The sequence below is a fragment of the Gekko japonicus genome, unplaced genomic scaffold (genome assembly GCF_001447785.1).
Source record: "Gekko japonicus isolate JY-2015 unplaced genomic scaffold, Gekko_japonicus_V1.1 scaffold320, whole genome shotgun sequence".
Classification (NCBI taxonomy): domain Eukaryota; kingdom Metazoa; phylum Chordata; class Lepidosauria; order Squamata; family Gekkonidae; genus Gekko; species Gekko japonicus.
This window is the reverse complement of record NW_015168660.1, coordinates 918,697-934,950: the sequence shown is the minus strand read 5'-3', so window position 1 is coordinate 934,950 and position 16,254 is coordinate 918,697. Positions and strand designations below refer to the sequence as shown.

Below are 16,254 nucleotides of genomic sequence, written 5' to 3'. Positions count from 1 at the left end.
GTGTTGCCTTCATTTGAATGGCGAGTATGTAGAAGCAGCAACTGCTGAACTATGCTTTTTATCTACCTGGCCTGTCCAAAGGGTCAATTGACATGGCCTGGGGTAATTACATTTCTGCTCAGTTATGAATTTACTGGCTGACCTTGGACAAAAGAGCTTGCTTTTGTTAGGGCCAGAACATGATGCGCGCCAGAAGGGTCTGACAGGCAGCACTTAATCTTAATTTTTCATGCATTATTCTATCTGCTGCCATTTTCTGCAATTAATTTGCATTAAAGAACCATTATCAAGAGGTCCAAGAAGGAGATAACTTTGAAGAACTTCAGAAATATATTTGCAATCTGATCTTTTAACCCACCTAATGGTTTTGAAACCTCCATTCTTAAATTAAACTAATTTTTCAGAAACCAGCAGAAGAAAACTACAACAATTATCAGTTAGGCCGCTTATTTATCTACATAGGGAAAGTTAATAGAGTTAATATGCACAGTTAATGACCACTGCTCAGGATCTGAAAAATGAGCATATTGCTCTGTGCCATGAAGCACTGTATGCTGCTTGATGGAAAACCATTAATCATCCTCCTATATTTAGCACATACTTCATAATTAGCTTAATCCTTACAAAATGATGCTACAACACTACAGAGTAGCCACTACTGTTTCCAGGCTTCTAAAAATAGCAAAGAAGGTCAGAGCACATAAAAAATAAAATAAGGTCAAGCTGAAAAAAGGACATCAATGTAAAGTTTCAGAACTACTTATGGGCAGATCCTGTGGCACACTGTGCCAGCTATATAGCCTTTGGGGTCACGGGTTACGCTGACCTTCCACTGCAGTGCCAGAGTCCGCTGCATTCTACCACAAAGAAGAAGAAGAAGAAGAGGAGGAGGAGGAGGAGGAGATTGGATTTATACCCCACCCTTTACTACCCAAAGGAGTCTCAGAGTGGCTTACCATCTCCTTTCCCCTCCCCTCCCCTCCCCACAAAAGACACCCAGACACCTCTTTTGAGGACTGCTCCTGAGAGAACAGCTCTGAGAGAACTTGTGACTGACCCAAGGTCACACCAGCAGCTGCATGTGGAGGAGTGGGGAAGAGCACAGCAGTTATCGATGGATGCTACCATACGGAGCGAGAGCTTCGATCCTCCCAAAGCACTGCCACTGAAGATCACTTACAGGGCATTAGTCACTGGAGTGGGGGGGGCATGGCAACTCGAGGAGAGGAGGGGGTCCTCACTTCCTGCAGTGCATTCCAGGGGGTCAAAGCCGTCATCAGAAGGAGATTTTCTTGCCATCACTAGTCACTGGGCAACCACATTTATGGAGCAATAAATGTGGAGACCATTTTGATGTTACGTCTCTCAGGCTCCAAGATGTTTTGGTCTGTCTCCGTGGAGCAAAACAGCAGGGAGAGACAGAGGGTGGAGGCGGTCCTCGATGCCTCTGTAAGATGGCACCCTACTTGCTAAAAGGAGTTTGAGATACAGAAAGGCTGTTTTCCTGGTACTAAGAGGAGAAGGCCCCGACCTGGATGGCCCAGGCTAGCCCAATCTCATTGGATCTCAGAAGCTAAGCAGGGTCAGCCCTGGTTAGTACTTGGATGGGGGACCACGAAGGGAGTCCAGGGCTGCCCTGCAGGGGCAGGCAAGGGCAAACCACCTCTGTCCGTCTCTTGCTCTGAAAACCCTACAGGGTCACCATAAATCTCCTGTGACTTGATGGCACTTTCTACCATAGGGTTCCCAAGTACTTACCGCGATCCGGCGGGGGAAACATGCTCTCTGGCTGGACCATTCCTCCCTGTAACACACCATGCCGTCGCCAGGAAGTGACGCTGGGCGACGCTCTGGCAATGGGGCTGAAAACTCGATGGTACCATCGAGTTTCGAGCCCCATTGCCCGAGCGTCACCCAGCGTCACTTCCTGGCGACGGCATGGTGCGGCCCGTCTGTTGTCCCCGCAGGAATGATCCTGCGAAGATCCTGCGAAGACGTCTGTGTCCCCCGCCGAATCACGGTAAGTACTTGGGAAGCCTGTTCTACCACCGAGAAGGCAGAGCTGGTCCCTCCTCCAGTTCCACTCCCTCACCAAGTGAGAGAATTCTTCACTTCAGTGACACAGGTCACTGTTCACATAATTACCCCCTTAACTGTACAGAACAGGGCTGCAAATTTTACTTAACCGCTATAGCTGATCAGACTTTAACCACAGGCTGAAATTTGCCCTGCATCAATCAGTGGAGTTTGCAACAAGCACAGTGCTTTGAACTTCATGAAAACCTGCCGCTATTCGCCGCTGAGGTGTTTAGTCCTTTGCAAAAACATTCTGGACCGTCTCCCTACAACAAGGGCTCCCTGTCAGCACGATGGCTTCGTTAAGCATGCCAAAGGAAACGGCAGTATTAAAGTAAGACTCACCGGAATGTCGTTTCTGGAAGCAGGTCGTCTATAATGTAACTCGTGACGTTACCCACTGGGATGGTGATATCGCCAAGGTCGATGTTGTAGGAAATGATCTCGGACCCATTATTGCACGGTTCTTCCCAGTTCAATACAAGGCACACGGAGGGTGATAGCGGACAGGCATCCAGGTGCTCATCATCTGAGACATAGAGGACGGTGACAGCATCAGGTACTGATGCTGGGGCTCTGCAGGTGACTAGGTCACTGTAAGGTCCCGCTCCTGCCTGGTTGATTGCCTGCAGAATAAAACACATTATGCAGTCATTACTTATTCTAGTCACATTCACTATGTCCTGGAAGGGAGACTGTGTTTTCTGGGGATTTGTCTGCATTACATAAGGCAGAGTTATTCCACCCGGCATTCCACTAATGTAATTCTGGTGGACTGTACCAACAACACTGTGGATTTTAGTGCCAAAAACTGTGTGTTAACTGGATTTCATTGAAATTATAGTTTTATTATTGTTAATGTACTATTATGTTGTTAGCCATCCTGAGCCCCATTCTGGGGGGAAGGATGGGATAAAAATCTAAAATATAGTCTGAAAACCACTGCCAGGAAATAACACTAGCAGAAGGCCTTGGTCTCTATTCCCTGTGACCTCTCTGAGGCAACTTGTCGGCCACTGTGTGAAACAGAATGCTGGCTAGACAGACCCCTGGTTGGTCTCTTTTTATGTTTTTAGCACTCCGTGGAATGCTCAAATTGCAAAGTTTCTGTAGGTGGCTTGCAGGCCTATATCAAGATTACAATTATTACAATTCCACCAGGCCTGCAAGATGGAGCTCTTCCACCAGGCATTTGAGTGAGAGCCACATATAACATCTTAATTTAAAACTAGAGCTTTACCCTGGAATTTCTACCATCGACTATTACCATTACTGACTGACACCTATTATGGATAATACTCAGAAACTGTTATTCGCCGTCTGACATGCAATATCTATGTACAGTGCTTTAGAATTGTTTGTATGATTTTATTCTGTTTTTAAAAAATTATGTAAGTTGCCCTGAGCCTGCCTCCGTGGGGAAGGCGGGGTATAAATCCTATAAACAAACAAACAAACAAATAAATAAGATACCCAATTTCATTCAGCTTGTGCAAAAACAAGATGGAAGTCACACCTCATCGCAGCTTCCCGCCCTGCCCTAAGCGAAGAGACTTTTGCTTACCTGTAGTCTACAGACGTAGTGTGCAGAGGCCAACAACTGGCCAATTTCAAAGGAGTTGCTTGTGCCACTATACACCAGTTCTAATGACTCCTCGTCTTCTCCCCACTCCAGTCTGTACTCTGAGATGTCTGCACCAAAGCTCTCGGGACTCTGCAACACACACACAAACTGTTGGTTGTCTCTGAGCCAAAAAATGCTTCACTACCTTTTCACAGTTTCGGAGAGTAGCTATGTTGGTCAGCAGCAGACCAGCTGGATTTGAGTCCGGTAGCACATCAGGGACCAGCGGGATTTTGTGGGCATAAGCTCCACATGCTTATCTAATTCCCTCTTGACGCCGTCCATGCTTGTAGCCACCACCATTGACTTCAATGCTTTAATTTTATTCAAACAATAATTATGAACAATTATGAATTATGAAGGTTAAAAACTGAGCAGCACGCCTCTGTACCCAAGCAATGCTTAGCCTTGGCCCGCTGGGAAAACACAACAAAAGTAAAATAAGAGCAGAAAATCATCCATCATTGTAACAAACAAAATGAAGCTTTTCTTCTCTGGACTTAGTCTTCTTTCTGGGCGGTCAGCACATATTAAAAGAAAACAAACAACTAAGGCTGGAACAGACAACTGTTTTAAGAGTAGAAGGAGCTTTCAATGGCATTGGGAATCTGAACTTTGGGTTCGAGTTATGGTGCTCTGGGTGAATCAAACAGTGTTGAATTTACCTGTAACGTTCATCGAGTTTTCTACTGTGCAGGCGCACATACGGCCTGCGCATGTGCAGTCCCAATGTGGGACTACACAGAAGAACAATGAAGATCCTGGCATTCCACTGGCATTGGATTTTCTCATGCCACACACATTGTTTCCCCCTCTTCGAGAAAGTTATCATTTGATGTCTCTCCTCGAAAGCAATTAAAACCCCTGCAAAACCCCCTATGATTTTTTGAGAATCTGTGCTAACGTCAGAATTTAGAAACTATTAAAATTGACTTTAAGCAACGCTTAACAAGTGAGCCGTGGCATTTAAACACTAAAAGCTTGTTTAGAATATTTCTTCTGCAGTACACATCTGAACTAAAAACAACAGTGATCTATTCCTGAATGTTGCCTTTTCAAACCTCTTGACTAAACATGTGCTCGGATTAGGCTTCCATTTGGATGGTCAGGTGATCCACTGATTGAGTGGCTGGTGTTTCTTTTACAAACTATGAGGAGCAGAGAAGTCTAAGGTACTTGTCCAAGTACCACAGTGACGTGAAAAACTGTATCCCCTGGATGCTCATCCAGCCTTAGAGCTCCTAAAGGGAGATGAACCATATTTACCTTTAGGAATATGGCCATCTCACTGGTACGATTGCTTGCAGAACTGGTGCTTTGGGCCCAGTGCAACAGTAACAATTCCCTTCCTACAGCCTTCAAGGAGACATGCAAACTGTGTCCATGACTTTCAAATTCATTCAAATTGAATTATTTTATAATGCAGGATGTGACGGCGGTGGCATTTTTTATGTGGGTGCTAAATGCACAACCACAGGCAAGGCAGGGCATCGATCAACAAGGTGGATTTAGCCAACATCCCTAGCAAAATTCACAGCTGTCACTATTTCTGAGCCCTGTATGAGAGAAATCACTAACTTAAACTGAAGGCGGGTGTGATATGGCACAATCACTGCACTGCAAGCCCACCTTCAGTGCTGATTTGTCAGAGTATCCCCATGAGCAGAAGACTTGTGTAGGCCCCTGCGCTACAATGCCAGATGGTGTCTCTCCCACACCCTATTAATACTACACATGCAACAGAACTAGAAGGTAGAGCAACAAGGTGGTAGTGTAGGTGAGAGCATTTCAGGAGAAACCGGTGGTGATGTTAATTTTGACCACTCCCACATTCAGTGAATACTGCCCCTGAGAGTAAAAAGCTAACTAACAGCTATGCTGTCCTAGAGATATTTTTATGGCCAGAATTGTTTTAAAATGACAACCCACCCTCCCAGTCTGTTATGGTAGCAAGGATCGACTGTCTCATTCTGCTGCACGGATTCCTCCACCACCACATCTTGTTGGCCTGTGCAGACCAGGCCTCACTGGGAACTTGAAATAGACAAGCTATCCACAATGCCAGGTTCCAGATCCAGCCGAACGTATGAAGCTGCCTCATATGGAGACTTCTGGTCTACCAAAGTCAGTGTTGTCTACTCTAACTGGCAGTGGCTCTCCAAGGCCTCAGTAGTGGTCTTCCACATCACCTCCTACCTGATCCTTTTAGCTGGAGATGCTGGGGATTGAACCTGGGACCTTCTGCATGCAAAGAGGGTTCTCTGCCACTGAACCACAGACATTCTTTTGCATCTTCCAAGTGCCATTGATGGGACCATCAGAAGAAGTGGTCAGACACAACCAGGCACCCTTCCACTGTGGAAATCCCCTTCCCAGGGAACATTTCATACACAACTTGTGAGCTGCTCTTAGAGCCAAGTGGGACCAAAGTCTACTAGATACATGTTTAAAAAAGGGAACTCATCTTACCTCCCAGCTAACAAGTACACTTGTGTTTGAAAGGAAGGTAAGGCATGGCGCTTGACATTGCCCAGGAGGCCCGGCAGCTGTGGTGACTTCTGTGGCTTCGGAATACGGCCCGTACTGAGGGGGGAAATAGACACTATGTAACACATATTTATTTGTTATGGTGAATGTCCAGCATGGAGATGTTTGAAAATACAGAGGCCAGTGAATGTCAAGAATCCCCTAAGGGGTCATTGCCAGTATTCACTCGGATCATCCCACCATTTCAGACATCTGTTCCCACTCCAGCACTTGCGTAATGGCCAGTATTTCTTGCAACTGTCAACAGTCCCCATATCTGGAGACTGACATATCTGAAGGACCGCCTCTTCCCATATGTGCCCGGATCAAAACCTACTGGTTACCCCTGGCCCAAAAGACATCTGCTTAGCCATGACCACTGGAGAGCAGGGCCCTGTGGGGCCTTCTGTCGTTCTGCAGGGCCTGCAAGATGGAGCTATTCTGCTAGGCTAGTGATGGCGAACCTTTTAGAGGCCGAGTGCCCAAGCTGCGACCCAAAACCCACTTATTCATCGCAAAGTGCCAACACGGCAATTTAACCTGAATACTGAGGTTTTACTTGAGAAAAAACAACTCATACATTAATTTAAGATGATCCAAACAAAGTAAGGAAAGCAATCCCAAATGCTTTCATTTACTTAAAATTATTTGGCAGAGAATTCGACACTTTAATGGTGGTCTGGGCCTGGCTGGGGCGATGGCATGCGTGCCCACAGAGAGGGCTCTGAGTGCCACCTCTGGCACACGTGCCATAGGTTCGCCACCACTGTGCTAGGCCTTCAGGTGAGGCGGCGGGCATCTGTCTTAGTTGGCCTCCCTGCTCTAGTTCCCCATTCGCTGAAAGGGCCCATTTGATTCCACCTTGGGGCCCTAACAGATTTATATGAAACTGCTGCTACCTGTGTTAATTTTATTGCCTACTGTTTGAATTATTTTAATGTGATTTTATTGTAACAAGTCTTAGACTCGGTTTCTTGCGATCTGCCCTGAGCCCGCTTTGGGGAGGGCGGAATAAAAATCTCAAAAACAAAACAAACAAAATATTACGGATATTTGTTCACACACCTTTTATAAAATATTATGTATGAACAATAACACCCCCTATAAATTACATACTTTCGTATTTCGTAATATAAAATGGCTCATCAATTTGGACCTCAGCAATCTTCTTCTATCAAAAATCTGAAGCTTTCCCAAAGGAACTTCTCATTTAATTAAAGATCCTAGTTACGATTTTCTCCCTCCCTTCTGTCTCCTGGGCTCTCCTGGCCCTCTCGCTTCTAAGTCCCTTAACCTCACAGCCCCTTCAGTGCCCAGAACTGGTGAAGAGGATTTTTCCTCCTAGTTCCACTTCCTCTACACCAAGTGGATCTTTTTCTAGGACTTCATGACTGGTGCTGTCCCTTAACAAAACAGAATGTTTATGAATATTCTGTGATATCCTTGCAACAGTTCCAATGGTGGAAGAGTAATTTTGTTGTTGTTGTTCAGTCGCACAGTTGAGTCCAACTCTTCGCGACCCCATGGACCAGATCACGCCAGGCCTTCCGGTCTTCTGCCGTCCTCTGATGTTTGCTCAACTTCATGTTCGTTGCATCTATGACACTGTCTAACCATCTCATCCTTTGCCGTCTTCTTTGACCTTCAATCTTTCCCAGAAGAGTAATTTTATATACTCCTAAAAAGTATTTCATCTATGATTTCTAAAGGCCAGTTCCAACACTCCTAACCATTCATACACACACTGGCTTGCACACACACTAGTTCCCTTACCCCTCCGTCGTTCAAAGCCTTCACTCTGAAGTGATACGTTCTCCCGGGCAGGAGATTAGTGATGGTACATTCGAGATCCGGGCCGTGATACACCTCAGAAACAGCTTCTTCTGGTCCGGTCATCTCCACAGTGTACGCAGAGATGTGGCAACTAGTTTCTGACACAGGGGGAGCATCTAGGAAGAGGCACCGCAAAATTGTTATATTGACACTGATTTTTCCCCAGGTACAAACACACACGTGCGGAGTCCTCCAATAACACCAACAACAGACAAAGCAGAAGAAACGCCTGTATCGATTATGAAGAGAATGACAGTATAAATTGTCGCCTCCCACTTAAAAATGAACGTGAGCAGCATGCCAGTCTTTCCCAGGCTGCTGGTCTTTCTGTGTATTTTAAGATGGGATGGGGGGCGGAGGAAGCAGTGATCTTTAAAGGCAGCCTTCTGCAAAAGAAGCCATTCATCTGTCCTTGAGATCAGCATACACAAAACCTAATCCTGGACAAAATGCATGACCGTAGCCATCTCTGATGGATCTGATGCTGCAGGGCAAACCATTTGACACCGATTTTCTGCTACACTTGTTTAATCCACCGCTTTTTTACTTCTGTTACTGTCCATGTGGCACGGTTCAGCCCTCAAGCCGCTTTTCAAGATTTTTCAAATCTTTCTACGATAAGTGCTTTGAAAAGTGTTGTAACAAATCACTATTTTGAATGTGAACAGTTTTCAGTCCAAAAAGAGCTGTACAGTTGCAGCTAAGATCGAAGGCTGAAGTTAGCAATGGCAAACTTTAATATCTGGGGGGCTTCTGGGAGGCCTGAGGATCACCGCCTCTTGCTATAAACAGAGCAGCCCTGCGCAATAGTCCCACATGCGTGTTGACTCACCACGCAGGGAGTGAGAGCGGGTATGAGCGGGCATGAGCGTGCTGCCCCCCCCAATGAGTCTGAATCATCTGCACAGTGTGAATGCGTGGAGGAAGTGCTTGTGTGTATGCCCCCTCCCCTTGACTGGTGATGCTGCTTTCCTAGGGCGCTTGTGCCTGCTTTCCCTCCTGACATAATGAATCAACACACAGCCAGATCGTCTGCACAGGCTACTGAAGCATCCCCCCCCCCCCATTACAGGAACCCACTTCTACCTCTGATGTGCCACTGTGACCCCGGCAGAGTGGCCATTTATGCTTTGAGCCATGGCTATCACCCTCATTTTATTCTGCATTAGCGTCAACTGAGTAGTGTGCTCAGTGCACTGTGAGGTTAGTTCTTTAATTGCTGGCAACTGGAGCATTCAATTGAGGAGGGGGAGCTATTCACTAAAACATTCCATTTTGGCTTACAAATCAAATTAGCAGCCCTAATACCTCAGACTAGCCCAATCTCATTAGCGTTTGGAAGCTAGGCAGGACTGGAACTTGGGATGGGAGACCATTGCAGAGTGAGGCAAGGGCAACCCACCTCTGTTTATCTCTGGCCTTGAAAACCCCAAAGAGGCAGAACTTCATGAGGCTACTGGGGCTTGGTTGTGACTCTATCACACGCTTTACCTTAGAGATCGCAGTGGGACCAAGCCTAATTAGAAGAGAGAGCTGCTGCGATTCTCCTTAAAATGTTTACAATACCGTGTGAGCTGCGCTGGCTCCCAGTGGAGTTCTGGATCAAGGTTCAAGGTTCTGGTGTTAACCTTCAAGGCCCTTAACAGCCTGCAACCCACGTATCTTTGGGACTGCCTCTCCTGGTATACCCCCAGAAGAGCATTGCGCTCAGCAGATAACTTATTGGTGGTCCCCGGCCTGCGAGATATCCGGCTGTCCTTGACCAGAGCCAGGGTGTTTGCCACCCTGGCTCTCACCTGGTGGTACTGAATAACATCCATGCCCTGCAGGACCTGATGCAGTTCTGCAGGGCCTGTAAGGCAGAGATGTTACGCCAGGCATCGGGTTGAGGACAGTGATGGTTCCATCCTTCTGGTGCTCCCGCTCCCTGCCTCCCCGTGAGGCAGTAGCACAACTGGGATTTTTAGCGTCAGGACTATTTTTGGGCAGGAACGCACAGGAACGGAGTTCTGGCTGGCTTCAGAGTTGGCCATGGCCACTACAGCCAAAACCTCTGCATGCGTGGCTACAGAGGGAAGGCCTGGAGAGTGACCCCCCGCAGCGACTCCAAGGTGGGCGGGCCAGGGGCCCCCCTGGAAGGATCGGGGAGGCATTTAAATATCTCCCCATGCCTTACCCGGCCTGTCCAAGCTGCGGGGCGCCCGGGCAAGCCAAGGAAAGGCGTGGGGGTGTGGCCTAATATGCCATTGAGCTGTGCGGTTAGGGGTATGGCCTAATAGGCTAATGAGTTTCTACTGTTGGGTGTGGCCTAATATGCTAATGAGTTCCGGCTGGGCTTTTTCTGCAAAAAAAGCCCTGTTTAGCGTCATCTGTTAGGGTTGATTGTTGTGCTCTTCTGGGCTTTTTTTTCTGGAAAAAGAGGTGCCGGAACTCTCAAGGAGGAAACAAGGTTTTCAATTTGTCTACTGAAAACTCATCGACGTCTAAACGTTTTTTAAAAGAATTTTGTCAAAGAGGCTCCGGAACTCCATTCTGGCGCGCCCCCCCAGAAAAAAAAAGCCCCGATGTTTTTAACCTGCTTTTAATTATGCATTATATGAATTAATTCCATGTCGTACACCACCCCGAGTCCTGTTCTTACAGGGAAGGGTGGTTTAAAATCCAATTGAATAAATAAATAAAAGTCACATGACAACCGTTTTCAGAGCTGAAAACATTCACGTGCCGGTCTCCCACGAGGCAGCAGAACGACCCAAGCAAATAAGTTCACGTCAAGCCTGCCCCCCCCCCTTCCCCTCAAGTCTACTCACCCCACTGCAGCTGCACCTCTTTATGCTTTGGTTTCCCCAGCACTCGGGGAGGTTGACACTGGCCGGGTGCAACGCTGAGCGTGCGGACAAGTAAACTTTCGGAACACTGGGGGAAAGGAAGCACGGCAGAGTCAGCACACCAGCCAATCAGACGGCACGTGAAGTGAGGTACAGGAGACAACCACCGGAGAAAAACTTTCCGCCTCAAGAGATAGTTATTGTAACCCAGTACATTCTACTGCAGTGTCACCTGGCAATGCCCCTACCTCCTGTTCGTTTTTTTAGAATTCCAATTTGTTTTTTGTTATTGCGTATTTGTTTCGATTTCTTGTTCGTACTTCAGAAACTCAAAATAAAGCATTAAAAGAAATTGTTGGCCTCGGTCTTTAAATTTGATAGCCCTGACCTGGATAGCCCAGGCCAGCCCTATGTTGTCAGACATCAGAAGCCAAGCAGGGCTGGCCCTGGTTAGTACATGAATGGGAGGCCGCCAAGGAAGTCCAGGGTTGCCACGCAGAGGCAGGCAAGGGCAAATATTTCACTTATAACACACCTTACTACCCAAGAGGGACCCAAAGCAGCTTACATTATTCTTTTTGGTGTAGGGGTTAAGAGCGGTAGACTCTAATCTGGAGAACTGGGTTTGATCCCCCACTCCTCCACCTGCAGCCAGGTGGGTGACCTTGGGCCAGTCACAGTTCTCTCAGAGCTGTTCTCTCAAAGCTCTCTTTGCCTCACCTGCCTCACAGGGTGTCTGTTGTGGGGAGAAGAAGGGAAGGAGATTGGAAGCCACTCTGAGACTCCAAGTGAAGGGCAGGATATAAAATCCAACCTCTTCTTCTTCTCCCCGCCCCCATATCTTATCCTCAAAACAACCCCTGGAGACAGGTCAGGCTGAGCGCTGTGTGACTGGCCCAAGATCCCCCAGCAAGCTTCCATGGCAGAGTGGGGATTTGAACCTGGGTCTCCCAGAGCCTAGTCCAACACTCTTAACCAGCTCTTGAGCCCTGGAAGAGAAGCATACATCTGGTGTCTAATTCCATCCTTACTCCAAGGAATGCAGTGCGATTCTCCCCTCCCTTTTTCTCTCACAACCGCCCTGTGAATTGGGCTATGCTGGAAGAAAGTGACTGGCAAGTCAACCAGTGAGTTTCATAGCAGAGTGGGGACTTGAACTCAGGTCTTTATAACCGCAGTCCAGTTCTCTAATCAGTACACCAATCGGCTGGTCATTTGCAAAAAAAGCCTTGCTGGGAAGTATTACTGGACTTCCTCTCATTTGGCAGTATTAACACACACTAGCCTGTTAGATTTGCTACCACTTACGGCATACACGATTTAGCAAACACTCCCCCCCCGCGCCCCAGACCAGCACACGAGTAAAGCTTTTAGGGTACAGGTAGGGGAGGGGGGGGGACAGAAGTGAAAAGGCTTCCTCATACAGACCTGACTGTGTCCACCAGTGCTAATACAGCATGCCCGGAGCTTATACAAAGTGCCTGGTTTCAAGTAGGTACATATACATTCGGTCGCAGATCCTCTGTAGGCTACCTCCCATTGATTTGCTGTGAGGTTAATTGGACACAGATGAAACCATCACTACAGGGCTGGAGTCCTGCTTAAGACTTCATTAAAACACAAACCTTCAAGCCATTCATGGAAGTGGGAGCATTAATGGGCAGAAGCCGCTGACCGAGTTTTATCCTATCAAGTCCCTGGTGCCGGAAAGGCTAAGCTAAAGCAGTTAATGGACGGGGAAGGCAGACGTGTTGCTCTTCTTTTATGCTTGGGGTTGGCTCTGCCATGCATAAAAGCCTTGTTTTCTCTTCTGGGTGCCTATGCACAAAATCTCGTGCTCCAAACACTAAGATCTGAGGTCAGCCATGAACATTTTAAATTTTTTTTGAAAATACAGCACTACCATTTCGGTAATAAGGCTGGATCCCACAGGGAAATCTTCAGCTAATGGGAAGGTGATTTTCACCAGTGCCCCCCCCCCCTACACTGAAGACCTCGAATCATCCCGGATACTGTTCCTGGGCCCCCCTGTATCCTCAGGGAACAGCATTTTGGGGGGATCGCTCTGGAGTGCAGAAGAGGGGGGAGGTAAAGAAGTCCTTTCCCCTTATGGAAGCCCCTTTTGTGGTCAGAAATATTCTACTGAATAAAAGCCATAATCCATCATCATCATGTTTTGACATTTTACAAAAGAATGGCACATGCAAAGAAATCAGCGTATTTTCCCCACTTGGATTATTAAAAGAGGACTTGCGTTGCCTGGGATCCATCTTGCAACATGCCATCTCAGTGAGAAACAACTACATGATATACTCTGATTCAGGAGTGCCCTGACCTGGACGGCCCAGCCTAGCATGTTATCGGGTCTCAGAAGCTAAGGAGGGTCAGCCCCGGTGAGCTCCTGGACGGGAGACCAAGCAAGGGAGTCCCAGGGTTGTTACGCAGAGGCAGGCAAGGGCAAACCACCTGTGTTTGTCTCCTGCCTCGAAAATCCTACGGGGTCACCACAAATTGGCTTTGACTTGATGGCAGTTTCCACCATAGCCAGTTTAGGAAGATTACTGGCTCCTTCTCGCTAGACACAGGTATACATTTTACACTGCCCGGCTCATTTATTTCAGAATTAATCCACCACAAAGGACTCTGGAGGGAAAACCAAGACCCTCCAGGTTTTATAACTTAGGGGAGTATATAATGTTTGGACAGTTGTCATGCCTTTGTTCTCAACTGATTTCATCTGGTAACATTTTCATACAGTGGAGTGGGCATCATTGAAAAAATGACTGAAATAACCCCTTTTATTTACCTTCAGAGTTTCCTTCTGAAGTTTCTAACAAGTAGTTTAGGATTTCTGAACCACCGTTATCCTCTGGGGGATCTGTTACAAGACATAAAAGAGATTCGGAGCGGAGGGAAAACAAAAATGAGCTTTTGTGGAATTCAAGGACAAGAGCCTCCCACAATTGGCTGACACTCCTCGTGTAGTTCACATTTTTCCATTACCCCAGGAAGAACCGCTGAAGTGGATGCCTGTTCCTCAAGAGAAAAGCATTTGTGCTTTGTCAACTGCTAAGCTTCCATCTGCTGCTCTCAAGAAGGATCTTTTCAATGATAAGAAGACAGCTACAGGCCCTCAGATTATTCTTATTTCACATGTTCTCATCTCCGTGCAACTTCTCGCACAGCTTTCGTGCTGCCATGTCATTGGGGCAGGGTTGGGCTGCTATGGAAGTTCATCCACCATGTTCCATTCAGGCCAGCTGTTTTCCCTCTTGGGTCAAGTTCAGGACAACTCAGTCAAGCAAGGTGGCATCAGAAACTCACGCTGCACAGCACTGATTGGTCGCGGTCCATGAAGTTACAAACCCGCTTCCCATCCCCAGTTCCAGCAACATTTTTGAAAAATTGACAATGCTTTAAAACACACGGGAAAGAAAGTTTAAACAAAACACCTGCACAAATGCTGCTTTAAATATTTTTGTAATGGCTTTCCCAAACCATAGAGATGGACGTAAACTCAAAGTAGAACCAGTATTTGATTCACCTATATGTACTTCTATCATTCTCAGTGCAAACAAAGCAGTACATTAGCCTCATTTGATTCAGCTCCCTGTTTTCACACAATTTTTTATAGGCACCTAAAACCTTTGATCAAAAACCTAACTAGCAAAATCCATATTCCTTAAACCAATGCAGCTGAACCTTACTTGGTGCTCCACTGGTACCTGATTTCTCCAGACCCTCCCTGTGGCATTTACCCTCGGCACCAAATGCCATTAAGCTATCCTTACCCTCTCCTTTTGTGGGTTTGAGACATTGAGACAATGAGATCTAGTAACACGGCGGAGTACTCCTTACCCCATTTGACACTGAAGCCATGAGATGTTATTGGCCCTTTAACCACAGGTCTGGTGGGCGGCCCTGGCCTGTCAGGGCTTGTGGTGCAGACCAAGATGTCGCTGGGACTACTCTTCCCTTCTACGTTGGAGACGATTAGCTAGAACCAAACAAAAAACGATTAGCTGCAAGTCCTAAAAGCAAGCTGCATTGTCCGAGTTCCTCCGAAGCCACCCACCAGCACCTTTGCCTGTAATGATACCCTCTACACAACAGCACTGCTAAGTTTCATTGAAATTAGACATTCAAAGGTTCTCAGGCATTTTATTAAAGGTAAGGGTAAAGGTTCCCTTGCTTGAAAGCCAGTTGAATCCGACTCTAGGGTTGCGGGGCTCATCTCCGTTTCCAAAGCCGAAGAGCCAGCCCTGTCCGAAGACGTTTCCGTGGTCATGTGGCCGGCATGACTAAACACCAAGGTGCACGGAACGCTGTTACCTTCCCACTGAAGTGGTACCTATTTATCTACTTGCAATTTCTTGCTTTTGAACTGCTAGTTTGGCAGGAGCTGGAACTAGAGACGGATTCGGAACGTAGTAGACACAGGCTTGGATACAGGACAGCTTTCTCCCCCCCACCCCGCTACAGGCAACAAAATGCCGCCTGAAATGCTGTGCCTGGGGGACCCCAGGAACAGCATTCTGTGGGGGGGGGGTATTTGGGGGTGCATATCCTTCTGCCCATGGAAGTGCTGTGTTGGATCCAAGCCAGTCCCTGTAGGAAGTCTGTTCCACTGAACAGAATTTATGAATGCTACACAGTAACACAAAGTTGAGTAGATTTTTAACATGCCTCTCCTTTTGTGGATTGTGTCCATACTTGGAATTAAGATGCAATGAAACCACTAGTGATGGTTTCCAAACAGCACATTTAGAATCGCAGTGTATACCTCAGGAACCAGAGATGCGGTGGGAAGAAGAAGAAGAAGAGCTGGATTTATACCCCACCCTTCACTCGGAGTCTCAGAGCAGCTTACAATCTCCTTCCCTACCGCTCCCCACAACAGACAACCTGTGAGGTAGGTGGGGCTCTTTCCAGAACTGCTCTTGAGAGAACAGCTCTGAGAGAACTATGACTGACCCAAGGTCACCCAGCTGGCTGCATGTGGAGGAGTGGGGAATCAAACCCGGTTTTCCAAATCAGACTCCGCTGCTCTTAACCATTACACCAAACTGGCTCAAGGGATTATTTAGGCCTCCTCAGAATGGTGGCAGAAGATATAAACTCCTGTCCCAGCTGACTTGCGGGTTGAAGCCTTAAAGTCTGTACACCTCTCCTTTCCATCTGCTGTGAGTTTCTTGATCCTGTGTGTCTCGAAATTTACAAGGCCAGTCAAGGGCCTCCTGCAATTATTTTGTCTGCCTCTGTCCCTATGGATCAGCTCTAGGAATACCAACCCATGTGGGAGTCCCAACAATGCTGGGGAAGTTGGAGGGAAAGACTGTTATGAGAGAGAGAGAGAGAGAGAGAGAG

General features: G+C 47.1%; 1 protein-coding gene across 1 annotated transcript in view; it reads right to left on the bottom strand.

The window, feature by feature from the left end:
* FNDC3B (fibronectin type III domain containing 3B) overlaps positions 1-16,254 on the bottom strand; it is a 308,226-nt gene that overhangs the window by 64,038 nt on the left and 227,934 nt on the right. Inside the window, exons 15-22 of the mRNA XM_015415259.1 lie at positions 14,746-14,884; positions 13,694-13,765; positions 12,316-12,434; positions 10,870-10,975; positions 8,000-8,175; positions 6,170-6,283; positions 3,641-3,790; positions 2,422-2,702 (exon numbers count right to left, since the gene is read on the bottom strand). Of these exons, the coding sequence (XP_015270745.1) occupies positions 2,422-2,702; positions 3,641-3,790; positions 6,170-6,283; positions 8,000-8,175; positions 10,870-10,975; positions 12,316-12,434; positions 13,694-13,765; positions 14,746-14,884 (1,157 nt within the window). The remainder of the gene's footprint in view (positions 1-2,421; positions 2,703-3,640; positions 3,791-6,169; positions 6,284-7,999; positions 8,176-10,869; positions 10,976-12,315; positions 12,435-13,693; positions 13,766-14,745; positions 14,885-16,254) is intronic.